Source organism: Kogia breviceps, chromosome 4 (genome assembly GCF_026419965.1).
Source record: "Kogia breviceps isolate mKogBre1 chromosome 4, mKogBre1 haplotype 1, whole genome shotgun sequence".
Lineage (NCBI taxonomy): Eukaryota > Metazoa > Chordata > Mammalia > Artiodactyla > Physeteridae > Kogia > Kogia breviceps.
Window position 1 is genome coordinate 8,945,190 of NC_081313.1, and position 27,855 is coordinate 8,973,044.

Sequence of the window (27,855 nt, forward strand, 5' to 3'; positions counted from 1 at the left end):
TCAGCTATAAAAAAGAAAGAATTAGTGCCATTTGCAGCAACATGGATGGACCTAGAGATGATTCTCATACTAAGTGAAGTAAGTCAGACAGAGAAAGACACATATCATATGATATCACTTATATGTGGAATCTAGAAAAACATGATACAAGTGAACTTATTTACGAAACAGAAACAGACTCACAGATATAGAACACAAACTTCATGGTTACCAAAGGGGAAGGGGGGAGGGATAAGTTAGGAGTTTGGGGTTAACAGATACACACTACTGTTTATAAAATAGATAAACAACAAGGACCTACTGTAGAGCACAGGGAACTATATTCAATATCTTATAATAACCTATAAGTGAAAATAATCTGAAAAAGAATATATATATATATATATATATATATATATATATATATATATAACTGAATCACTTTGCTGTACACCTGAGACATTGTAAATCAACTACACTTCAATAAAAACATGTGGCATATTCATAAGTCCTTGGAAGCCAGCTGAGGGGATTGACGAATGCAGGTGAGGAGATGCTATTTGACGGCGTGTGGTCGGGCAAGAGCTCTGGGAACAGTGAACGTGGCAGCAGAGAGCTGGCAGATGACAAGAAGCCAGACACTGAAGACACAGGTTGGGGTCTCCGAGCCAAGGGAAGGGCAGAAGTGAAGAGCCTGGGGTGGGAAGGCGCTTGGCTGATGTGAGCACAGCAGAAAGTTTCTGTGGGTGAAGGGGAGTGACCAAGGTGGACCAGGAGGACGAGAAGCCTTGTGAGGGTCTGGGACAGTCTGGGGACAGTAGAACAGAAATGGGGAGACCAGTTAACAAGCTATTCCACGAGAGGGAGCGAGAGATGACCCTGGCTTGGGTGTGGGCTGGTGGTGAGCAAGGCGCAGGTCTTGCATCTAAGTTGGATTTGCTGCTGACTCGGCTACTGGGTGCGGGAGAGAGGAATCCAGCCTGACCCCGATGCTGCAGGTGTGAACAACGGGGGCTGGAGATGGCACTGACTGAGACAGGGGACCACTGGGAGAGAAGTGGCTTTAGGAAGTGAGATCAGTGCTGCCATCTGGGATGTGCTGGGTTGGAGATGCCTGCTGGACATGAAAGAAAAGAGAGAGAATAAAGCAGAACCCGCAAGCTGGAGTTTCAGGAGTGATGTCAGACTTAGAGGTAAACTTTTGCAGTTCAGGATACAGATATCATTCGAAGCTAAGAGAATGGTTGGAAGCCTTGCACGTGAACGCAAGTAGAGGAGAGCAGAGGACACAGGGCTGGCACACTGCAATACTTAGAGGGCACAGAGAGCAAGGAGAAAATTCCCAGGACACAGAACGAGCGGAGTGAGATGGGAGGAGAACCAGAATGGTGTGACGTCAGGCAAGACCAGGAAAGGAGACGCAGGAGGAGGAGAAGGAGACCAGCTGAAGGGCAAGGAGGACCGAGAACAGCCCTTTGGCCTTGGGAAGACGAAAGTCAGCGTGACTGGAACAAAAGTACTCTCCTTGGTCTGGTTGGTAAATCTCTAACTCAGGTGGGCTCAAAAGAGAGTGAGAACTGATGGAGAGATGGTGAGCTCAGACAGCCTTTGGCAAAAGCTGATTATTAAGGGGAGCCCAGAAATGGGGCTTCAAGAGCTAGAGCGACTAAGAGAAGTTTTAATATATCACCTGGAAGAGACTGTGGCATTTCGCATGCTGATGGGAACGACTCGACGTAGAGGACGAAAACCTGGGGACGCGGGAGAGAGAGGGAGACGTTTCTTAAGCAAGGAGGGGTTGATGGGCTTCAGTGAGCTGCGGGGTCATGGGGCACGGAATCAGGAGAGAAGACAGACAGGCTGCACAGCCACAGACGCAGCAGGGAGACGGGCCGATCTGGGGTGGGGACGATGAGGATGTCCTGTTCTGTTTTCTGACATTTCCTGGAGGGGGCGTGGGGATAAGTGAGGTCCTCCATCCGCTGAGAGTGAGAAGGAGTTGGAGTTTAGAGGATGGAAGAGGCGAGGGGGGGCTTCCCTGGTGGCGCAGTGGTTGAGAGTCCGCCTGCCGATGCAGGGGACGCGGGTTCGTGCCCCGGTCCGGGAAGATCCCACGTGCCGCGGAGCGGCTGGGCCCGTGAGCCGTGGCCGCTGAGCCTGCGCGTCCGGAGCCTGTGCTCCGCGACGGGAGAGGCCACAACAGTGAGAGGCCCACGTAACGCAAAAAAAAAAAAAAAAAAAAAAAAAAAAAGACCAAACAGGCATTTAATTTGATGCTTGTCTCACTTGCAATTTAGAAGATATTCTTTGCAGGGCAGGCAGGGTTCCAAGGAGTGGCTCAGGAAATTGCTTTAATCAAACCCTTGGCTTCCTTGGTCATGAATAAGTCATGATACTCCATATGTCATGAAAGGTGGGCAAGGTATTTCATAATAAGAATATGGGCTAATATCTGATATGTCCTAAGACCAAAGGAGACGCCAGACATAAAGGTGGTATAACTCTAGGTCTGGTTTTACTTGGAGAGTAGCACTGTTCTCAGCATCTCCCTCTTACGCAGGTGAGTGGAGATGTTTTGCTCAACGGTTCACAACTGATGATGCTTAGATTCCAAAGGGACCAGGTAAGTATTTACATCTCTGGAAGTGTCAGCAAAAAGGATGTAATAATAAAACTTCTTATGAAGGAAGAAACTCATAAGAAAGCACCAGAAAAAGATTTCGAATCCTTTATAAGACCCATTTCTGAGAATACAATCGTGTGAGAGAGGTGAGTCTTGCAGGTGACTTGTCTGTGGGTGATGGGATTAGAGGACACCTAAGGATGACAGGGAGTGTGTCAGAGGCACCGAGAATGTCGCCCCAGCCAGACACCTCTGCTTATGGCCAGTAATCATATGCATGTGGGCACAGAAACTTTGAATGGAGGTGGGGAAAGGGGAGCCTGGAGAACAGGGCAGAGTGGAAACCCAGTTAAGGCTCTGGATTCGGGCTGTTTCCTGGGCCACAGCTTGGGAGCCCCTGGAGGAGCAAGGAAGGTGACCTGGTTCCCGTTCCATATCCATCTTCCCCTCACACACTGATGCAGAGCGAAAGGTGTGATGACTAAACAAAGACTTCCAACATCACTACCGTCACCAATGCCCAGAAGGGACCTCAGTTTTAATTCCGATGGCACATCCTTCCACACATCACGGAAAAGTGTAACCTTGGATGCTAGAGACCAGGGTACAGATAAATCTACACTCGTTTTAGTGATGCTGAATAACTACCTGGAGGGTAGATCTCATGACCCTTGACATCTTTCACTGCATGAAATTTTTAGTCATTCTACTGGAAAAAAAAGTTTTGCTTTTGAAAGAAGAAGGACATGAAGATATATTTTCTTTGGGAAAGTTATTGCTGAGGTAACATTTCTTTTAACCAACCAGCCATGGACATACTTGTTATCTAGCCAGCCTGCAATACATTTATTATTCACTTACTTCCCACTGTCATTCAGAGAGACTTGAAAGTGGTTTACAGTAACACACACAACTTGGGCACATAGCTTTTAAATCATTATTTGCCTCTTTTTAAATAAATTTATTTATTTATTCTTGGCTGTGTTGGGTCTTTGTTGCTGCGCGCGGGCTTTCTCTAGTTGCAGGGAGCAGGGGCTACTCTTCGTTGCGGTGCACGGGCTTCTCATTGCGGTGGCTTCTCTTGTTGCGGAGCACGGGCTGTAGGCGCGTGGGCTTCAGTAGTTGTGGCACGCGGGCTCAGTAGTTGTGGCACGTGGGCTCAGTAGTTGTGGCTCGCTGGCTCTAGAGGCAGGCTCAGTAGTTGTGGTGCATGGGCTTAGTTGCTCTGCGGCATGTGGGATCTTCCCGGACCAGGGCTCGAACCCGTGTCCCCTGCATTGGCAGGCAGATTCTTAACCACTGTGCCACCAGGGAAGCCCTATTTGCCTCTTTGATGATGATGTTTTCTTTTTAACATTTTAAGTCTCTGTAGACCAGAGGTTGTTCCCCAAATTCTACTGGGTGCTTAACCCCAGCTCCCCTTCATACCATCCCTTTGGCTTAGATAAGAAAGTTCAAGGAAGGAAACAGATGAAGAATAGCCACAGTACCTAGGGCAGGGCCGTTAATCCTTAATATTGATGACAAAGAACTCTTTCAATATCTGTCTTTCACCTCCAGCAAAATGACCGCTAAGCTGTGCCCTTCAGCTCAAGACACAGCCAAGATGTCAAAAATGTGATATGATATCTGCACCTCAGATTGGTTTTTATTTTTAACACATTAAACTTAAAACTGGAGGTTGTTAAATTGTTCCAAGTATAAGAGATAGAAATCCAAAGGAGGAGAGGATTTCAAAGTCATTGAACTTTAAATTGCCACCAGAAATAATCTGATTTTCTTTATCTTACCCTTTTACTGTCCTTCCGCCAGTTGCAGCTTCTGTATGAAAGTTCCTGGCGTGTTTCTTTATGAAATTGTTTTATTCCCCGAAGCTACTCCCGTCCTCATCGTCACTCTCAATGGTCCAGAAAGTGCGAGAATCAAGGTAACTTTCTTCACAGCCTCATGACCATTGGGTCCTCACAGTTTGATGACACGGTGGCTGCTCTATTTCCTACAGATCTTTCCCTTAAGTGCTTTGAGGTCCCTGAATTTATAACCATCTCCTTTTTATATATATATTTGACCATCCCATAAACATCTCCACGAAGACTGTGTTACTGGAGAGACTTCCACCAACGGAGCCCAGATGAAGTGGCTAAGTGGTTTTCAGACCCGTCTATTACACGAGGCTAGTACAGCACACACCCGCCCCATAGCCTCTTATTCTGGAAACCGTGCAGGACTTTCAATTCAGATCAGCACCTGAGTATCTTAGGTCTGTGTGCAAAGAAATGAATAGAGCTGTTTGTCAAGGCTCAAACCGGCTTTCACCTTGGGTGTCTCTGTTGAGAGAGGTGGAATTAGACAATTGTTCAAGTCAGCCCTTCTGTCCCACGACCCATTAGGACCACGATGACTGGTCAGCTCTGTCTCGGTTTCTTTTCCATAAATTAAGGGCAAAATGATGCAGTCAGCTCGGGGAGTTTTAAGTATAGTCCTGCCTGGGCCTCGGGCTCTGAGATTCTGTTGAAATTGTTCTGAGTAAGCCCTGGGCGTCGGTATTTTCAAAAGCACTCAGGTGATGTTAATGAAGAGCGTGGCTGGGGACCACTGGCTTGGAGTTTCCATGCGTACTTGGCAGTGACTACAGAATACATTTTACAGGGCTAGATCCTAGGGGGCCCCTTAGGTCTTCGACTCCATTTCGCAGTGTCAGATAAGGCACTGACTTCTACAGGAACAAAAATAGGTTCAACCTCAGAGCAGAGAGGTGCCCCCCCCATCCCTCCTGCTGCAATGAGCCCCAATCACACCCGATCACCCAGCAGTCACCACGTGACTCAATTTCCCAGTCTCCACCTTCGATCAGGCAGCTCTGAGACCTGACACAACACCTTCTCTTTCTCTGTCAAATCTTACTCTCCCGGCTCAGTTCTGGGCTGGGTAAACAGAAGGCAGGCAGCACGTGTTCCTTCAATGGCTCTTGCTAAATGAATTATGCCTCTGAGGTTCAGGGGAGCTTTTAGCAACACAGCTATGGTTTTCCTTGCCTGCTATGAACAAAGTGCTATGACCTCACACGTACGTCCACTGCAAGCCGGTCCGTCTGCCCAGCTGTGAGGCAGGGCTGGGCCGTATTATTTCCTGGTCTCTAGCCTAGCAGCTGCAATAAAGATGAGCCTAATAAATGCTGCTAGATGGATGCAATGATTTACGATGACCGCATTAATCGTAGAAATGCAATGATAATCAATGTCATAGTCTTTACTGCTGACTCCACGGTTCTTACACTCTTACAGTTCGATAACAAACGAAGGTTACCAGAGCCTTACAGTTTTTTGTTTTCTTAATTTTAGCTTAGAACAACCCCATCAGTGTCATCTGCTGCTGTTGGTGTATCTGTCCTTTATGATATACTTACTACTGGGCTGAAGGCAGTGTTGGCTTAGGTAAACTGGTACCTAAAAAAAAAAGCCTACGGATTGCCTACTCTACGTGAAACGGTAATTCCTCTCCGTTCCCCATGTTTCGATGTGAGGTATATAAAATCGTCTCCTCTTTAACCAATCTTGTAAATAATTCTGGTGCAACACTATACCTGCCACATCTGGGCCTGGCTTGGTGCTGAGTCCATTCACAGCTCTCAGAGCACGTATGTCTCTACCTCTTGCACATGGCCCGCCCCCAATCTCTACTGCTTCTTGCATCCTGCAGCTCAGAAACCACGAGCCCCTGTCCACAGCAAATGCACTCAGTTTTCCCCAAACACAACCCTTAGGAGAGCTGGGGGAAAAGGAGGAGAAGGGAGAGCGCATCACATTTCTCATTAGATATGCTCCAATGTCCTTCAGTTTGGGTGTAGGAGCCCCCCTGCTGTGAGGTGTGACGTGTGTCCACTGGACTGATGGGCTGTGTGTTCTGGAGGGGGGGGTCACCCTGTGGGAACATTACTGGGCATGGAACACTGAGGACCAGGGTCGCTGCTCTGGAGCGGGAACAGGGCGCTGTGCATGCCAACAGGAGGTGTGCAGGGCATGTGGCTGTGACGGAGCGAAACGAGCCAGGCGGGAGTGTTCCCAGACCTTCTCCTCCCTGACCGCCAAAGAGCATCCTGTCACTGCCAGCGGGGCAGGGCAGTGGGCCCCGCCCCTAGCGCTGATCAGAGAAGGGATGGAGAAGGACACTGCCAGCTGGACCAGGAGGGAAAAGAGATTAGGGAGAGAGCTCGTTCAATCCGTGGAACAAAGAGTTTAGGGCGAAAGTGGAGAGGAAGAGTGAATACCTCGAGGGCTGTTCGGAGAATCTGCTGATGAGGGAGGCTAGAGAAAAGGGGTTAAATACCAAATCTTCATCAACGTGCTTAGGAGATGAGCTTAACAGGGCATGGGTGGCTATACGTATACGTATAACCGATTTACCCGGCTGTACAGCAGAAACTAATGCAACATTTTATTTTATTTATTTTTTTTTTTGCGGTAAGCGGGCCTCTCACTGTTGTGGCCTCTCCCGTTGCGGAGCACAGGCTCCAGACGCGCAGGCTCAGCGGCCACGGCTCACGGGCCCAGCCGCTCCGCAGCATGTGGGATCTTCCCGGACCGGGGCACGAACCCGTGTCCCCTGCATCGGCAGGCGGATTCTCAACCACTGCGCCACCAGGGAAGCCCTAATGCAACATTTTAAATCAACTATACACCAATAAAAATTTTTAAAAAACCAAACAAACAGGGCATGGGATTTCACGTTACTTAGGATGGGATCTCTGACCTCTCCAAGAGGTGCCCTTCAGTGACTAGACAACGGTGGGGTGGAAAGTGACAAAAGTTAGTGAATATCTACAGCTGTGATGGATAAGTTAAGCGGGGAGGTTCCCATTTGCAGTTCTGTTTTCAAAGCGAGTTTTGGAAGTTTTATCTTCTATACTTAGAATCTAGATGTAACAAATCTTTTCTAGTGATAAATGACATCTCTGACTTGGACAAAAGCTTCAGAAAATAATTAATGTTGAAAATGGAGAATAGTTGTTCTTTCTACTGAGGATATTAATTGGCCCCTGAAATAGATACTAAGACACTTTTATGTCAGTATATGTTTTTCCTCTCTTTGAAAACAGCTCTGGAGCTTCCTTAATTTGATAAGATGTAGCTGGCATCTAAACAAGGATCTCTCAGGAGGCATACAGAGACTCTTTAGTTCTGAAGTAACAAATACAAGCTTTTTGTGTTAGCTGTCCTTGAAGTCTTTCGGCCCATAGAGCTTGTCAATTCTAATTTGCTATGATGACTTGAGATATAAAGAAAGTGTGGTGAAAATCCTTGGGGCTTTGAGCAAACCAAGTTCATCCACTCATTCAACCCAGAACACTTACAGCTTGTACTTCAATCACTTCTGTCAGGAACCTATTTTTCAAGTGAAAGTTAAAACCTGAGTTGTTGCCATCCGCTGAAAAAGGTAACCAGCTGAGATACTCCTCACTTAAGAAAACCTTGATTGCTCAAAATTGTGCCAGTTTTCCAGTCATTTTTTAAGTGGAATAAACCTACTGATGTAATCACATGAAGAGAAAGAAAAGATTCCAAATTAGCGGTAGTTATACAAACACCCTCCTTACTTCAGTAAAAGGTATTACAGAGAAAAACATGGAAATAGAATATTCAGAGTCTGTGTGATTGAAGACCAAGCCAGATTTTGCCTGTCGATGAAACCACAGCTCCTCTTGGCTGTAAGGAAACAAGCTTCCATCTATTTTTAAGGTAAACTGTTAAAAGATTCATTAAAACGAATTCCATCAACAACTCCAATAGCTATTAGAGTTAAATATTTAAACTAAATCGTAAGGGCCAAAAGGAAGTATTTGCAGAAGTAAATACCACCTGACATATCCGGTTACTTTCATTAGTTTGTTTCAGCTCTGGTGCTTCTACTGAAATTTAATTAAATTGATTTGGCTACTTAAAGGTATAGGATACATAAGGATAAGAGTCTTCTGCAGCATGTACCATCTTTTAAAAGCAAATACTGAGTAAATCCATTTTAGGAATTCAATTTATTACCACTGAACTAATTCTAAAGAAGCAATATTACTGAGAAGATTTGACAAGTTGGAAAGAAATTGATATAATTTGGTCAAAGAAAGTATATCATGGTTAACTACCAGTAGGTAACTGGTGCCAAACGGAATGCAGAAAACCGCCCGGCAAATTGAAATAAGACCGGCTCAGGCCTTCTGTTTCCCTGGCGTCACTTTGGAGGCCTTAAAACAAAGGTCTGAGCGGATGATCTTTAACAATGGCCTTTGTGTTCCAGCCAGTGCTGCACAGTTACGTTTGGTGTGAAACTGAACAAAGTCCCATCTTCAAGTTGACAAATCCAAATGTCTGGCTTCTAGCAGCAAAGTCATTCTGACATTTGAAAAGCCAGGTATTTTGCATCTATACTCATCAGCGGCCAACAAGTTCAAAGCTCACCCTGGGTCCCAACCTCAATGTCTGCCCATTCCGCGCTGCTTCAGAATACCTTAAACCAGGGAAATGGAAGCGGAGTCACAGAATGGGCCCTCTGATGATCTTAAACTCTGGGGTAGCTACACGGCTGGATTTGTTTAATAAACATTAATAAGTACCTGTGCTGGGTACAGGGGCGAGAACAGAGACAGAGGTAGGCATGGCTCCTGAGTGGAAGATAAAGGGGAGTTGGACGTTTAAAATAGGATTATGTCACATTGCATTTCTGAAAGAGCCAGGAAGAAAAAGGCACAGGTTATTATGAGGGATCTTTACTAGCCTTGGAGAGTTGGAGAGGGAGGTTACCTTGAGGAAGAGACAAACTGAGATTGAAATAGCCCAGGCTTGGTGGGAGAGGAGGGAAGGCATTCTTGGCTGAGGAATGAACCTTTGCCCATGCAGTGCAAAGGCACTGAGGTTGAGGAAGGCGAGCTTGGAGAGAAGGGTCGGAAAGTGAGAGAAACTGGAAGCCACTGAGAAGTTTTCATCAGGAGACTGACTGGGTCAGGTTTGGATTTATAAAAGTGTATTCTGAATTTTTAAGGGAAAAGAGATTGAAGATGGTGAAGGAGATTCCACGAAACCAAGCAGGCAGCAATCTCATCAGGCCTAGGGACAGATGATGTGAAAATAAGGATGGGAGAGGTAGCTGGATTTGAGAGATACTCAGAGTATAGAATCAGCAGGGCTTGGTGCCAAATGTAGTGAGATAAGGAAAAAGGAGGTATTAAATAACTCCTGGAATTCTGGAAAGAACAACCAGGTGGGTTAGGTGCTCTTTATACAGATGGGCAACAGTGGAGGAAGAATAGATTTGGGGAAGATATTGAGAGGTACGTGTTAGATGTGTGGAAGGTCAGAGCTTGTGAGCTAGTTCAGTGGAGATGTCACGTGGGTTGTTGTGTATGTGTAAGCTTGGAGTTCAGGAGTGAGGACCACACAGAGAAATAAATGTGGATGCCATTGGCCTTCAAATGTATTTAAAAACCATGGGCCAGGGGCTTCCCCAGTGGCACAGTGGTTAAGAATCCGCCTGCCAATGCAGGGGACATGAGTTCGAGCCCTGGTCCAGGAAGATCCCACATGCCGCGGAGCAACTAAGCCCGTGTTCCACAACTACTGAGCCGGTGCTCTAGAGCCCGCGAGCCACAACCACTGAGCCCATGTGCCACAACTACTGAAGCCCATGCGCCTAGAGCCTGTGCTCTGCAACAAGAGAAGCCACGGCAATGAGAGGCCCGCACACCACAACGAAGAGTAGCCCCTGCTCACCGCAACTAAAGAAAGCCCACGTGGCAACGAAGACCCAATGCAGCCAAAATGAAATAAATAAATAAATAAACTTACTAAAACAAACAAACAAACAACCAGCCATGGGCTAGATGAGGTCATCTCCACTAGATGGTATAAGATGGAAAGCAAAGATGCCTCAGGGAAGATCAGGAGTCTGCAGAAAAGACTGAGATGGAGGCTTGCAAGTTCAGAGAACACCCAGGGGAGAGTGGAAGTGGAGAAGCCCGGGAGGAGATCGTGTAAGGGAGGAGGATGTGGCCAGAACTGCTACAAATCCATTTACTTTTCTTCCTAGACACACACCTGGACCACATGTCCCAGCGTGCCTTGCAGTTTGTATGGCCATGTGATGGAGATCCAGCTAAATAATGCACCCCCCCAAAGATATCCATGTCCTAGTTACCTAGAACCTGTGATAGGCTACCTTACGTAGCAAAGGGACTCTGCAGGTGTGATTAAGTTAAAGATATTGAAAGAGGGAGATTACTCCGAATTATCTGAGTGGGCCCAATGCAATCACAAGGGTCCTTAAAGAGAGCTGCAAGAGGGTGGCATTTAGAGAAGGTGATGTGACCACAGAAGCAGAGAAAGAAAATCAAAGAAGCTATGCTGATGGCTTAGAAAATGGAGGAAGGGGCCACTGGCCAAGGAGAGTGGCAGCTTCCAGAAGCTGGAAAAGGAAATGGATTCTCTAGACAGCTTCAGGAAGGGGTACATCCAGGACCAACACTTTGATTTCAGCCCAGTGGAACCCAGTTTGCACTTCTGACCTCGAGAACTGTAAGATCATGAATTTGTGTTTCTTGAAGCCACTAAGTTTGCTGTAATCTGTTAATGCAGCAATAGGAAACTAACAGAGAGCAATTAATTTGTTTTAAAGCCATGTTTATTTGGGGTGTGCTAGACACAATTGATTAGACTTGTGGACAACTTAAGATGATTAAATACCTGCAACAAGGTACTGCGAAAGGATGTGAATATAATTTTCTTCCATTGTCTATGTTTTGGCTAAGGTTCCAAAGCAGTGAATACCAGATGCCCCATTGCTCCATATATATCCTCAAAGTAAAGGATTAGATCATCCATTCATAGTTGTGAAAGTGGAGGACAAAATAAGGTTCTGCAGCATGAAGACACGCTCCATCTCCAGATTATATAAGATTAGGCTGAGAATTCACTAGTGGGTGGAGAATGCCAGTGGGCAGAGCTTCCTCGGAGGCAGTTGATGGGCTGGGCATTCCCCATCCTTCCTCTCCTGAAGCCCGGGAAGTGAACTCCTTATTCTGCCTGACCACAGGTCCACCTCTGGCACTGCGTGTGATGGTGCCGGGTCGGTCCACCTCTGGCCCTATCAGACTCAGTGCCAGAGGTGGGCCGACCATGGAGCTTAAGAAGCTTAGGTCTCAGGCATGTCCACTGCATGACCCCCCTCCAAGGCCTGTAGGAAGTTTTATATTCATAAAGTATATTCTTCTTAAACAGGATTTCCCGAACGACCTAAGCTACAGGGCGCAACATCTATATCCACTCTGGTCTCCGTGCAGTAGAGTCACAGAAGCCTGAGGTGGATGGAGAGTTCGGAGCAGTCAGCTGGAGGCGGCCAGGTCCAGGCCAGGAGCCCTCAGTTGGAGGCTGGCACTGGTGAGCAAATCACACTACTGCCCCCATGAGAGAAGGAGCCAGCACGTGGGCATCTGTCATAGGTGGGACACCAATGCCAGGCTACAACCGCATGGGCCGGGCTCTCAATCCTCTCTGCTAATTTCCCTTCCCCGCCAGAGCCTCATGGGGGGGCGGGTCATTGGGACACAGGAAGGGACAGCTTCTGAGAGGGCGCGGGGGGGGGGGCAGATGGAGGTAGGAAGAGAGAAGAAATTGATCATGTTCTTTCTCCCCAGTCAAATTAAGGCTCTCTTAGACGTAGTTCTTCCCAGCTACTGGGATCCACTGAAAAGGTGGGGTGAGTCTGAATGAACTGCCCAAAGTAAACAACAAGAATGGTGGTAGATTTACATTAAACTTAGTGAGTTTTTCTAATTTGAAAAGAGATACGCACCCCAATGTTCACAGTGCCACCGTTTTCAGTAGCCAAGACATGGAAGCAACCTAAAGGGTAGATGATAGATGATAGATCTGTGCTCCCCCATCAACAGGTGAACGGATAAAGAAGATGTGGTACATATATACAATGGAATATTACCCAGCCATAAAGAAGAATGAAATAATGCCATTTGCAGCAACATGGATGGACCTAGAGATGATCATACTGAGTGAAGTAAGTCAAAGACAAAGACAAATATCATTTGATATCATTTATAAGTAGAATTTAAATACATGAGGCAAATGAACTTATTTACAAAACAGAAATAGACTCACAGACATAGAAAACAAACTATGGTTACCAAAGGGGAAAGGGGGGGTGTATAAATTAGGAGTTTGCGATTAACAGATACACACTAATATATATAAAAGAGATAAACAACAAGGTAAGGTCCTACTGTAGAGCATAGGGAACTACATTTAATATCTTGTAATAACCTATAATGGAAAAGAATCTGAATAAGAATATGCATACACATACATATACATGTATGTACGTGTATGTATACATACATATATATATATAACTGTATACATATGTATAAGTGAATCACCCTGCTGTACACCTGAAACTAACATGACATTGTAAATCAATTATACTTCCAAGAAAAAAAAAAAAAGCTTAGTGAGTTTTCTAGTTCCTGATTCAATCCTTTTCCTCTGCTTTTTGTCTCTGGGGTATTTTCGGAGGTTCTGATTTAAAATGTTACAGTAAAGCCACCTGGCAGAGCAGAGGCAGGAGGGAACCATTCAGCTTGGACACCGCTCGCGAGGATTTTCCCCAACTTGGAGGTCCAGTCTCACAACAGCTCTAACTACTCACTTCTTGTTTAGAAACTGCCATGTGCATCGATTTCCACTTTTGCCCAATTGATTTTTGCTTCTGTTCCCATTCGTGCCTTTGTTTTTGGACAGATATCATATGATTAGTGTCTGCAAATTGTCTCCGAGAGGTTAGGAGACCTCATGAAGGAGGACCTTATCTGTCGATACAAAAATCAACACGCGAATGTATGTCATAGCTGAGTTTAACCTCAGCCTTTCTGTTTCCTACCCCAGCTTGGCACGCAGTGATTTAGAAAAGAAAGAACTCAAGGAGCTACGATGTTGAGTCTCGAGGACACTGCACTCAGGTTGTTTAAGAGTCTGGCCAAAAGTCTTCACGTCCTTCCGGTCATCTCTGGGTGGAGAATTTTCCAGCACAGTAGAAAGATGAATAAATTCCTGGTAGGCAATTTCCTTGCTAAAATGACAGCTCTACATTCAGTCGTTTAATTTATTTCTATAGAGGATTTACCACCTTTCTATCACCATCTTAGATACTCCCCAAGTAAAGATCTCTTAATTTTCAAAATGGCAACATGCTCAAGCGAGTATAAAAGTGTTTCTTGCTCTTCTTGCTGCAAAGCTTAAAGATCAAAATTTTGAATTTTGATCACGTTGTGCTTTTTTCCTCGACAGTATTTCAAAATATCTTTCTAGTTCTCGCTGCAATCCAGTATTGATTTTTAAATATCCAGCAGGTGAGGGTGATGGGGGATGTGAAGCTTGAAATGTGACTTCGGTTCGCAGGGATCAGTACCACTGGCTCATCTAGGTATAGAGGCCAGTCTCCTGGAAGCGGCGAAAGACAACACGGAGCGCTGTGTCCACTCTCTCATCCACTGCAGTTTGCCCATTTGAGGAAATCTGCAGGCGCCCCCTTCCCTACCCATAATTACTTATTGATTTCTTGTTTTGTGAGTGCAGTGGTGGCAAGGGCCAATGAAATGAATCCCATGGCAGTAAGAAAAGAGAGTCCTGTGCAATTCAGGCCGTGAAGGGCATGACTCCACTCCCATCAAGCTCATTACTCACCGGCTGAATGGTACCCGCAGCCTGAGAGTCTGTCTTTAAAGATTCGTTTTATGCTTTCTTTCTCTCATCCAAATGGCAACAGTGAATACAATATCGCTATCCGCAGAAACACCACCTTTTTCTGTTTCCAGCACAGGTGGTTGGGCATTCTTTGAGACAAGCTCACCGTGCAAGATCCCAACGTTTCACGAGGTGGGGAGGGGGATAGGGTGCCCTCCAGGAACACGACTGTAGAAACGCGGGGACACGACAATTAGTGGAGGTAAAATGAGTCTGGTTTCGAAACCTGGTGATTGTCAACAGGTTGGATTCTGACCTCTGAGTTGTCTTTGATTTGATCCCTGCCTTTATGAACGCAGGATTTTAATTCGCTCATAGAGTGGCTGAGCAGATGCTCTTCTCTCTGAAGCCCTTTGAGATACTTGGAGCAAAATAATGAACTTCAGCATTGTAAGCCGAACACTGGACAAACTGTCCACTTGACAATAGGGGCCGCCCTGTCCCTTTCCATGATGACTTTCCAGCGTCTCTTTTAAAGGCTCAGCATGTTTTCCTGGCGAGCCGCCCATGGAGAAGCAAGACAGTAGAACAGAGGTGGTGCCCCCTCAGTCAACGTCACCGTCTTCTGGTACCCAAGGCATTCTCACCGTGATGCCCTGAGGCTTCCTGCTACTTCTTCACTCCATCTCAGGACGCGTCTGTGCCTCAGAGGACAGAGCAGATTCATTGTACCTGGAGCTCCACGACTTCCCGTAAATCCGTCACCCTGAGAAAGGTTCCCATGGTGTCACACAGGACGGCCTGAGATGACTCCATGTTGCTATTGTGGCTTTTCTCAGGACCTTCTAGGGTGGCCTGGAGTTCCCAAGGGTCTTTGCTGAGGCAGAGGGGCCTCACCCGCTGAGTACCATTGAGACCCAGAGACCAGTGCTTGTCTGAAGGTGCAGATGGGAGCCGGGGAAGGACAAAAAGCTGCTGTGCTGGGCTGGCAGGTTCACCCTGGGACTCTAGGAACATGTCCTACATAAGGCAGATGTCATGGGAGTTGGCAGGGGACCTCCTGGCTGGCGCCTTGATCTCGGGGCCGACCACGACCGGGTAGGAATTAACCACCATCCCGTGCAACATTCGGGCACGCTGGCTGTAATTCTTTAATAAGAGGTTATTTTGTCCCAACGTGAGAGCACATGTGAAGATCTTGTTTGCATTTCTGATAATTAAACATTAACATAGAACTATTTAACTAGAATTGAAAGAAGATTTTGATTCAAAGCCTAAGAATCATATGCTAAATCTTGTTCAAGTCTGAGTTCAAGTGATAAACAAGTTTACATTTTTTTTTTCTTTTTTGCGGTTCGCGGGCCTCTCACTGTTGTGGCCTCTCCCATTGCGGAGCACAGGCTCCGGACGCGCAGGCCCAGTGGCCGTGGCTCACGGGCCCAGCCGCTCCGCGGCACGTGGGATCTTCCCGGACCGGGGCACGAACCCGCGTCCCCCGCATCGGCAGGCGGACTCTCAACCACTGCGCCACCAGGGAAGCCCAACAAGTTTACATTTTAAGTGACTGCTATGTAAATAACATTGGAAAGCAAAATGGGCCACACCAATTTTAAAACCAAAGCCTGTTAATGGAATTTGTGTTTAGGAAGCCCCACCATATTGGTCTTGGACCTAACGTCTCACGAAGACCAGCAGTGATCTGTACTGGCTGGGAATGAGATCAACGTCAATTTTTCTTGTCACTAAGCTGATGGCTGCATTGACAACCTTCCGGACACTGGTAGCCAAGCGGGAAATTTAGAAGTTTGCAGAAACAGAGAAATCAAAGTAAGTATGAACTGCAATTTTTTAAAAATAAATTTATTTATTTTATTCATTTATTTTTGGCTGCGTTGGGTCTTCGTTACGGTGCGCAGGCTTCTCATTGAGGTGGCTTCTACTGTTGCGGAGCCCGGGCTCTAGGTGCGTGGGCTTCATTAGTTGTGGCACGTGGGCTCAGCAGTTATGATTCGTGGGCTCTAGAGCGCAGGCTCAGTAGTTGTGGTGCACGGGCTTACTTGCTCCGCGGCATGTGGGATCTTCCCGGACCAGGGCTCGAACCCGTGTCCCCTGCATTGGCAGGCGGATTCTTAACCACCGTGCCACCAGGGAAGTCCCTAAACTGCAATTTTTTAAAAAAGTTAAACCATCTACATTATTTGTGCCAAAGATGTAGACATGCTTCATTTAACTTATTTCATTTACTTCATTCTTGTTTTCGAGCACATAGTCACACAGTCTTTTTCAGGGAGCATTTGTTCACTTTGTGTAACATACATTTAAGTTATCCATTCAGAATTCCGTTCATTAGGAGTTGACATTAATTAAGCTACAGTTAGGGGCAAGTCTCACTGCAATTTCTATGAAGAAATGACTTGTAATGTAAGTTTGTAATACATACACATCCTCTCCAAATTAATGTCTGAACCAAGAGGGAAAATTGTTTTTTCTATGAAAGTACAAATAAATCTTATCTAGTTATTAAATATTATAGCACCATTATGTTGCACAATTTTTAGCTCTAAGTTCATGCTCTTTATGATGCTTAAAAGTCATTCTTTAAAAGTTTGAATTGAAAATTTATTTCTTTCTATTGAAGTATTGGGGGTTTTTTTTGTGCTATGCGGGCCTCTCACTGCTGTGGCCTCTCCCGTTGCGGAGCACAGGCTCCGGACGCGCAGGCTCAGCGGCCATGGCTCACGGGCCCGGCCGCTCCGCAGCATGTGGGATCTTGCCGGACCGGGGCATGAACCCGCGTCCCCTGCATCGGCAGGCGGACCCTCAACCACTGCGCCACCAGGGAAGCCCCTGAAGTATTGTTGATTTACAATGTTGTGTCCATTTCCAGTGTACAGCAAAGTGATTCAGTTATCATTCATCTAAATTAATTTGCTCTACAATTATTTCAGATGGAATGATCTTAATTCAGATGTGGTGAAGAGGTCGGAAAAGTGATTTTCACGGGAGGTGATGTTAAAAAAACAATATTCAGGGAGGCCGGTAGGGTGGAAGGTGGGGTACAGATGTTTGGAAAGGCTCCACAGAGTGGGAGGGAAGGAGGGAGAGGGAACTGGGGGCACAGAAGTCAGGTACAGCCGGTGGCTGAGTGCAGGCAGCGACAGGGATTAAATGGAGAGCCAGGCTGCGGCTGCACCTGAGAGGTCGCACGGGCCGCGCTAAGATGTCTGGGTTTCTTCCTGCGAGCAGTGGCAGCCACTGAGAGGTGCAGTAGTAAATTTAATCAGATGTGCTTTCTAGGAAGTTCACCCCGGCTGCCCTTTGGAGAACAGACAGGAGTGGAGGAAGCCAGAAGGCACGGAGACCGGTTAGGATGGGGGTTGGTAATCCAGAAGACGGAAGCAGCTTTCCATGGCCATGACCGTGGAGAGAGATGGATGGAGACAGAAGACTGGGGTTGTCTGGTGGGTCCGACGCAGATGTGTGAAGGAGAGGAAGAGCCAGTGGTTGTTCCTGGGTCCTGGTGAGGCTGTGATCAGAGAACGCAGGGAGAGGAGCTGGATCCAGGAACAGTGGGCTCGTGTGAGGCGCTGCAGGCACCTGAGTAGGTCATCTAGAGGATGGCTAGATCTATGGAGAGGCCGGGCCTGGAGAAAGGGATGCGGGAGACCGCTACACGTGGCTGGGAACTGAACCCAAGGAAGGGCTCCAGACACCCAGCAAGAGGCCGTGTGCGAGATGAGAAAGATCTAAACACAGAGCCCTGAGTGACACCAACATTTAGGGAATGAACAGGAAGACGAGCCCATAAAGGATGCAGGAGGGACAACCAGAGAGCCTGAGGCAACTCAGGGGACAATGGTGTCACGGGAGTCGGGAGACTTTCCACGAGTGACCGAGTGACGCTGTTTATCACATTTTCAAACTATCAACGTATAGGGTCACGGCAGGGGCTCTCGTCGGAGGGACACGGCACGCTGTTTCCTAAGCTGGGGCCTGACCTCACCCCTTCTCATTCCAGCGCTCTGCGCCACCCTCAATCCAACGAGCATGTCTTCAGCGTCCTCGACCTGCCACGTACACAAATTCCGCACTAAAATGGAATAAAGGCGTTCCAGCTACCTCTGAAACCCTGACAACTTTCCCTGTCACTACTGGGCTTCCTACAAAACCCTATTGGTGTAGTTTGGTTGACCTACACCCCACCAAGAGTCCTCCCTTTGGGGCTGTGCAGACGTTGCCGGCATCGTTGGCTGGCACCGCTGCTTAGGAGAAAGACCGTGGGAAGGGGGCACTGGATTAGGCATCGAGGGGCTGGAAAGAGGGAAGACGAACAAAGAAAGGGAATCGTGAAAATGTAGGTGGAGGTGAACAACAACGGCGATGATGAAAGGAAAGACTAGGATCCAAACGTCCAGCTGCCTGTGGACAGGACAGCAAAGCGCATTTGCCAGCCGAACGGCATGAGAGAGCTGTTCTAGGATTCGCAGCAGTTAACTCCCGCCGGTATGAGACTCTCCAGCTGACAAAGCTCTGAGATGACCTCCGTCCCCTTGGAGGTCAACAGCGATGTGGCCAGGCAGGTGTATGGCGCTTACTTCACGGATAGGGACAGCAGGGGACAGGAATGGGACCAATGGGGAGATGCCCGCAGTCTCCAGGAGAAGGTGTGATGGTTCTCGGATGCAAGGGTTGAGGAAAGTTACAGGCTCCGATACGTAAAGCAGAAGGAAGGCATCACAGAGGTCCATTCTAGACCATTTCTAGAGGTTCTTTACTTTTCTGGAGACTCTATGTCAGGAACCTTCCCACCAGGTTCAGATAGCTGGATACAAGACAACACCAGCACTTCTCTGGTCCCCCCGCCTGTGAGGCCCGGTGAAGGCTCCCTGCCCCTCTGAGGCGTGGGCCACAGGACTGCCCTGAGTCGAGGCTCACGTAACTTGCCCAAGGCCATGCCGCTAGTAAGTGGCAGGGCTGTGCCTTTAACCTCTGGCTGTTTGCTTCTAAGTCCTGTGCTCTTTGCACTTCACCAGCTAGTACAAGGAGCCTCCCAGGAGCCCATACACTCCCAGGCTTCATTAGTTGAAGTTCAGTGCCCAACACCAGGCAAGTAGAGTCTCATTATCCTCTTTCTTCTCCTGCAAATACACTTGGAGGAACGTATTCATTTTGGGGTGCTACATGACCAAAGGGATGATGGCAAACTTGCACGCACGTGGAGGAAAGTCATAGCAATGGTGAAGGTCGTGGAGACACTGATATATTACAACCGAGCATGAGCTGCGTGAATGAAAAATATCGCCTGCCATGTCAGTAAGCAAAGGATGCTGCAGCCATCGAGGCCTCACATTACAGCCGCCCTGACAGTGAGCCCTGAGGGAACTCAGGATGGAGGTAAGATGCCCCCCATCTAGCAGTCGGCCGCTGCCACTACCCCTGACGGTGCCCCCTGAGGACGCTCAGGATGAGAAAGCACAGGATGCTGGCCCCAGGGAGCTGAGGTGCACATCAAAGCAATGATTTCCGTGAGCCCAGACTCTCGCATCTTCCCATACACAGAAAAGCGCTAAGCTCCTTCACTTGAGATGTCTGGTTTTCTTTAATTAACAGTCATCTTTTGATATTCTAGCTACCTGGTCTTCGTTGCAGAAACTCCTGTGTATCCTGGCCGCCCTCTTACCTCTCTGGAGCAGTCCCTCAGAGTGATCTGAGATGCGGGGTCCCAGGCTTAAGTCCTCAGTTTTGTACACCGGATAAAACGTAACTTTTTACTTTTAGGTTGTGCTTTTTTTTTTTCAGTCAACAGTTGTAATAATGATAAATGTTGCTATCCCTGCAACTGAGAAGGGATGGCCTTGTACAGAGTTGGTTAATTTCAGAAACAGGAAGGCTATCACAGAGAAGAGAAATTAGACTTTTTAGTATGCGGTTGGAGGGCAGATGTTGCAGATAGGGAGATTTTTGCTTAATGTAATAAGTTCTGAAAAATCATGGTCACCCTGAAATGGAATCAAATGCCCCATTAGGTAGTGATTACAATGAATATTTAAGATATTTGAACAAAAGCAAATGACTGCTGGAGCTGATACTGCCTTTCTTCTTTTAGCAAAATAACTCCTTTCCTCCTGCTACCAAGTTTTAGCAGGTATCACGGCGGCCCACTTTTTCTGTCCTCCCTCACAGCTGGGTACCTGGCTGCGGCCACATGCCCGAGTTCCTGCTCCTGGGAGGAGAGCAGGAGTTTGCTGCTTGCTTCAAAGGGCGTGACTTGCCCTCACGCATCCTCTCTCTCTTCCTACGGGCTGGAATGAGAGGGCAAGAGCTAAGCTAGGGAGCTTTGTCCACACAGGCAAGGATGACAGCCTAGTACAAGGCAGAGTAACAAGACGGGTCCCAGGGTTACCTGCTGACCCTGGACCACCTGCCTCACCAGCTACAGTTCCATGAGAGGGAAAGAGAGGCCTGTTTAGCTGGAGCTCCTGTATTTCTGAGTCTCTCTGTTAGAGTGGCTTAGCCTGGGTCCTAACCAAAAACGATTTTTTGGAGATGTACACAGGATTAAGGTATTATATAAGGGTTTGTAAGAGGTGATTTCTATAATAATTGTACATACACACCCCCAGCGAATTTATCTCCTTCCAAAACGAGTTGTCCCAACAGACCATACCATAGTCAAACATAATCACTCTACTGTGTCAGTGACCTCGTTTTTTTAAAGTACCAATGTTCAAAAAAGTCAAGAACTTTTGATCTCCTGCTTTTCTTTTATCCCTTTATCAAGTCTGTTCCAAGGCTCATCTTCTTTTCCTTTAGAAAACATCCTCTGCAAAAATACAGATGATAAAGACATTTTAAAGTTCTCTCTGTGGTTATCTAATCATAAGGATTGGTTTAAAAGAAATACAAAAACGTGATGCATTATTTTAGCCTGCCGGTGATAACATTCTTCTTCAGTTATTTATTTTCCCTTAGGGGAGAAAATCAGAAGTGCAGGCCTCCCTGAAGTTGAAGATTTGGATAATGCAAATGTTTTGGCTCACAATGTATCGGGAATCCAACATAATTTGGTCAGCACTCCCGGCCAAAAGAATATTCTGATGTATTAAATGGATTTCTAAGTAAAATAAAGCAGCTGAGCTAATGAATTGTGATTCTGGCCTCTGTGCTTGGGTCCAAGGAGGAAATAAGCCAGTGCCAGACGGACCTTTAATTCTGTCTCATAGATATGCCATTTTAGTTTCAACTTCCATCTCTCTACTCGTGTTTTTCCTCTTAGACATAACGCCCTTTCCTCTTACCTCCTAACTTATGCGCACTCTACAGATTCAAGGTTTTGCTCTATAATTTTCCTTCTCTTAATTTACCCAGTAAACCTGTGTACATAACTCTGAATCTAACGTAGTTGCCGATCGTTGTTCTATATTGCATTTTTATCCACAGTAGCTGCTCTACGAGTCATGTTTTCTTTGGAATTCTTCCTTTTCTAAGCCTATAGTAGGTGTTTATAAATAGATTTGAAGCATGGATAATTAAAAGACATGGATCAGGCATTTTTAAAATGATATATTAATTGTCAATGAAGAACAAAATGGAAATCTATTGTCCTGCTGATTAAAAACAATTCACAAGGATGAATGAATTTGGGTTTTCTCACCAAAGGACCTGTCAAAAAAGAAAAGCTTCTGTGCCTTTTGAGCTTTGCTATTAGCAGCACTTATACTGAGCATGAAGTCCTCATTCCATATCACGACTGCATAATATGGAAGTTATTAAGAACATCTCTTGGGACTTCCCTGGTGGCACAGTGGTTAGAATCAGCCTGCCGATGCAGGGGACACAGGTTCGAGCCCAGGTCCGGGAAGATCCCGCATGCCGCAGAGCAACTAAGCCTGTGTGCCATGACTACCGAGCCTGCGCTCTAGAGCCCGCGAGCCACAACTACTGAAGCCCGGGTGCTGCAACTACTGAGCCCACGTGCCGCAACTACTGAAGCCCGTGTACCTAGAGCCCGTGCTCTGCAATGAGAAGCCCGCACACCGCAATGAAGAGTAGCCCCTGAACAGCAACCCAATGCAACCAAAAAAAAAAGAACAGCTCTTTCTCAATATTTTAAAATCCTGGGTCAATGAAAAACATCACCATCAGCTTCTCCAGCCCATCTTTCTTGAGTCTCCTCACATGAACCACATTTTAAACCCTCTTTAGCTCTTGAGTTTTAGCTCCATTAAATTTCTGTCAACACATTCTTTCTTTTTTTTTTCACGGAAAGAGAGAGACAATTACACTTTCTGAACCCTACTACCAACACAGAAAAAAACTAAGATGGAAAACTCATACTACTATTCAACAAATAACTTGTAGACTCTCTAAAAGCCGTTTCCCTCCAAAGCACAGAAGTATGAGAAGGTGCATTTCAGCAAAGAGATGTCCGAGATCCGAGGGAAAGCGGAGTTTATTTGAGGCAGTAATATTTCATTGAACTTCTGGAGCCACCGATTCAGAACGACCAGCTCTTTTCTAATTTATAGCGTGTTCTTCATGTCTGGCTGCCTGTTTAGCTGAAGGATCCTGTCCTGGGAGAGAATTCATTTGTCTCCTGGAAGAGTCCTGGAAGGAACCAGGTAGGAATGCTGGGATGTGCATTTCAAACAGAATGGAACCCCAAACACTTTTGATGAACAGCAAGATACGTAGGAAAGGATATAATTAATCCAGAACACTCCCCTAACCCTTAATTTTGCAATGTTTCAGCCTAAACATACTTCCTCTTAAGGAACAGAAAAATCTTGAAAGAGAATGTTGAAATATATGGGCTAAACTTTAAAGTACAAAGTAATGAATGCTTAGGGGAAACAGGAAGACCTCGGGGAAGTCTAGAAATAGACTAACTTAGTAGGACCAGTATTAAATATTTACTTTCTCCCACTGGCTTAGAAAATGACGAATTTTCCCTCTGGCAAGATGGGTCTTGCCCCCTCTGATGTGAGTCTCTTGCTGTGACCCCACCTCCCGATCCCAAGACTGGGAGGCTGCGGCCCAAGGTGGCAATGACTTTCGGCTCCCCGCCCCCTCCTCCACGCAGGCTGCCAGGGGCTGCAAGGAGGTGCTTTGGGCAGCTGTTGATGGAAGCCCTGTTCACGTTTTCTGAAATCCTACGGAGATCAACGCGTAGGCTATTCTCCCTGCCAATCTGTCAGTGGTGTTCTCTGCCCCAGTTGTTAACTCATCTATCCTGGGATCTCCGATCATTTAAACCACTCGCATTTGCCGGTCTGGTAACAACAAAACGACAACTTCTGGGAGATGTTCTTGAAGGACTCTCTCCCCTCCCAAGCAAACAAGAAAAGCATGCATCTTTTGTTTAGCAGCATTTGGGAATGAGGTGTAGAATTAAAATCTCTAGATGTGACCTTTTGCTCTTAAGGTTTATTTTTAAACCATTTTGGGGATGAAGTCTCCTTTGAAACGTATGATATAAATTCCTGCCGGCCTGGGGAGAGTCTACTGAACGAGTGCCCAGCCTCTTGCTATGAACTACGGCTGTCATGAGGATCATCAGCCCTTCGACCTGATCAGTAACTAGGTCAGGGTCTCAGGCTAGGAACACGGGGCAGGCTGTCGGGTCTCTACTCAATGTTCCTGGGCTGCAATTCTTCTCAACCTCCTGAGCTGCTTTAAACATTTTTTTCTGTCTCCTCTCTACTATTACTACATTATTTATTGACACTTGTTGATGCTTTTCTTTTTCTTTTTCTTTTTCTTTTTTTTTTTGGCAAAATTCCCCTGTTCATTACTTTTTAGTCTATTATACAATATAGACGCTCAGAAAAACAAGCTTATTTTCTCTATGGCTATTGGTCTGTCCAATCCAGAAAGCTGATGAATCTTAGTGTATATTCAGGGGACGCTTGGTGACCCTTTTCTTTTGCTCTTCATTGATCTCTTGTTTCAATTGCTCAGACTCTCAGACGAGGTCCCTTCATATCTATGACACATCTCGTTAGGACCAAATATTGTGTCTTTGGGCTCCGGGCCTGTGTGCAGCTAACGAGCCAAGAAGGTAAAGCAAACCTTACCTTTTTGTAGAGACTCCTCAGATCTCGGTACTGCCACATGCTGTTCAGAACCTGAGACGCGGCCTTGATTACCTTCGGAGAGTGTCTGATAAAGAAAAGACAGGACACACAAGATGGTGAGCCCGATTGCTGGGCTTCAAATTGACTTGTCAGGAAACAGCAAGAATAAAAAGAACAAAAGCTTCATGGCTTTTCTGGCTCTTTTCTTTTTCCAGACTGGACAGTACAAGGGATGGCTGTCCCCAGTCTCCAACCTCATTCTCACCTACGTACCCATCAAGGGGAGAGACAGGAAGGCACTGCAATCTGGCAAAGAATTTTCAAAATGCAAACCCAAGAGCTGTGCACTGCAAATGCAAAAAACCCACGAGTCAGAATGCAGATTTTTAATGCTGGACTACAAAATGGAACAGAAAGAAGAGAAGGAGAGCGACTGGGAAAGGCCAGATTAAAGGGTTTCGACGGCAGTGTTGTTTCACACCTGTGTAGTAAGTAAGGCAAAAAAAGATATTCATTTTCTCAACTGAAGCGTGAGAGCACGTAGAGCGTTGGCTCTACATACCTGAGGGGTTACAGGCACTTGTTTTCCGTTTGCTGATGATGCCAAAAGCACAAGTGACTGACATGAAACTGACGTGTGCACACACTGGCACACACACTCTCTAACCTTTATACGGAGGCATGAGCGTGGATAAGCATCTATAAACAAAGCCCTTCGTACAATTAAAGTTCTGTCCTCTGGATCAGAGTGAGAGAGTAAGGCCATGAAAACCTTTGGACTAGTGGTTCTTACCACAGTTTTCGAGTCATGGCTTTGAAATCCCTATGAAACTATAGCTAAATATTTCGCCTTTTGGTTCAGTGCCCACCTGCATCTCAGAACAGACACTAGGTCAATACATCCGTGCTGATTAAATTCGATCCAATTCTTGGAAGTCACCTTGACTAGCGGTGAGGGCAACTATTAACTACCTGCGGATTCTTTGTTCCAACGGGCTGGGTCCACAACAGCTGCACAACCTGAATGGCTACTGTGACACTGGGCCTGATCGCAAGCGCTGGCACACTTTGGCTGTGAAGGGTCAGATAATAAATATTCTGTGATTTGTGGGCCATAGGGCCTCGGTCGCAGCTGCTCAACTCTGCCATTGCAGGACGAGTCATAAATAATAGACAAAAGAATGGAAGTGGCTGTGTTCTGATCAAGTGTTATTTACAAGAATGGGTGGTGGGGGGGATATGGCTTGTGGGTCGCAGTTGGCAGACCCCTGGCCCATGTGGTGACTTCTGGAGTTGGGCAGGACATAACCACTCATGAAGGCTCCAAAGTGAAGTCCACCCCTGAAGCTGGCCCATGGTGCAGTGGCCCACAGATCCCTCCAAGAGAACATCTGAATTGAGATCCAAAGTGCTTCTGACATCAAATGGTTTTTAAAATGCAAAGTAAGCAGATGGTTGAATGGGATCAGGCTGAACTTGGATTTGAAAGCCAGAGCGAATGGATGTGTGAGGACCTGCAAATGAAAGGATGGGATGCTAATACAGGATCAATTAAATGTCTGCTGTTTTCCTGGGTCTTCACGTTGGCCACGTACAGTGTTCTTCATCCGTTTACTTACTGGAAACGGTAACATCCACTCTTACTATTATTATTGCTGACGTGGAATTCAACTTTGGCTGTGTTTGAAAATCTCTGGGTTGTATCGTGTACTTTTAAAAGAAAAAAAATACAGAGTTCTTATAAATTTCAAGATGTTTTCTCTGTGAGAGATAAGCTGTATTTAAGTAATATACATGTTTTCGTTCACTAAAATGGACAGTTGCTAACTGATTTCACATTTATGCTAGTGTCATGCTCTACGTGTATTAAATTCTTTTGCCTTAGAGAAGTTTAGATCTCTGCACGGATACAGACACAGGTACACTTTATTCTTTTTTAAAAAACTGAATTATAATTGACCGACAGCCCTCTGTTAGTTCCTAGTGATCCGATATCTGCATACATTACAAAATAACCACTGTGATAACTGTCACTACACAAAGTCATTACAATATTATTGACTATATTTCCCATGCTGTATATGTCATCCGTATGATTCATTTATTTTGCAACTGGAATTTTGTATCTTTTAATCTTCCTCACCTATTTCACTCCCCCCCCCCCCCAATCCTACCATCCTGCTCCTCTCTGGTAACCACCTGTTTGTTCTCTGTATCTATGAGTCTGTTTCTGTTTAGTTATGTTTATTCTTTTGATCTTTAGATTCCACATACAAGTGAAATCATGTGGTATTTGTCTTTCTCTGACTTATTTCACTTAGCATAATACCCTCTAGGTCCATCCATATTGTTGCAAATGACAAGATTTTATTCTTTTTTATGGCCAAGTAATAGTCTCTGTCTCTGTCTCTCTCACTATGTATATATCTCTATATATCTCTCTATCTCACACCTTCATTACCCATTCACCTATCGATAGATACTTAGGCAGTTTCCATATACTGACTATTGTAAATAATGCTGTAATGAACATTGAAGTGCATGTATTTTTTTCTAATTAGTGTTTTTGTTTTCTTTGGAAAAATATACAGAACTTGAATTGCTGGATCATACGGTGGTTCTATTTTTAATTTTTTGAGGACCCTCCATACTGTTCTCCATAGTGGCTGCACCAATTTACATTCCCATGAACAACATACGAGGGTTCCCTTTCCGCCACATCCTCGCCAACACTTGTTATTTTTGTCCTTTTGATGACAGCCATTCTGACAGCTGTGATGTGATATCTCATTGTGGTTTTGATTTGCATTTCCCTGATGATTAGTGATGCTGAGCGGCTTTTCATGTGCCTCTTGGCCATCTGTATGTCTTCTTTGGAAAAATGCCTATTGAGGTCTTCTGCCTAGTTTTTAATTGGGTTGTTTTTTTGATATTGAGTTGTATGTTATATATATATATATATATATATATATATACACATATATATCTTGGATATATACAACTGGATATTAACCCCTTGTTGGTTATATCATTTGTGAATATTCAATAGGTTGTCTTTTCATTTTGTTGATGGTCCCCTTTGCTATGCAAAAGCTTTTAAGTTTAATTAGGTCCCTTTTGTTTATTTTTGCTTTTGTTTCCTTTGCCTGAGGAGACAGACCTCTCAAAATATCGCTATGACTTATGTCAAAGAGTGTCCTGCCTATGTTTTCCTCTAGAAGTTTCAGATTTCCGGTCTTCCATTTAGGTCTTTAATCCATTTTGGGTTTATTTTTGTTTATGGTATTAGAGAATGTTCTAGTTTCATTCTTCTGCATGTAGCTGTTCAGTTTTCCCAGCATCACTTATTGAAGAGACTGTCTTTTTTTCTCCATTATATATTCTTGCCTCCTTTGTCATATATTAATTGACCATAAGTGCATGGGTTTTATTTCTGGGCTTT

At 45.7% G+C, this 27,855-nt stretch overlaps 1 protein-coding gene across 1 annotated transcript in view; it reads right to left on the reverse strand.

Moving 5' to 3' along the window:
• CTNND2 (catenin delta 2) overlaps positions 1-27,855 on the reverse strand; it is a 961,852-nt gene that overhangs the window by 19,442 nt on the left and 914,555 nt on the right. The window contains exon 20 of the mRNA XM_067030803.1: positions 24,414-24,498. Coding sequence (XP_066886904.1) covers positions 24,414-24,498 — 85 coding nt within the window. The remainder of the gene's footprint in view (positions 1-24,413; positions 24,499-27,855) is intronic.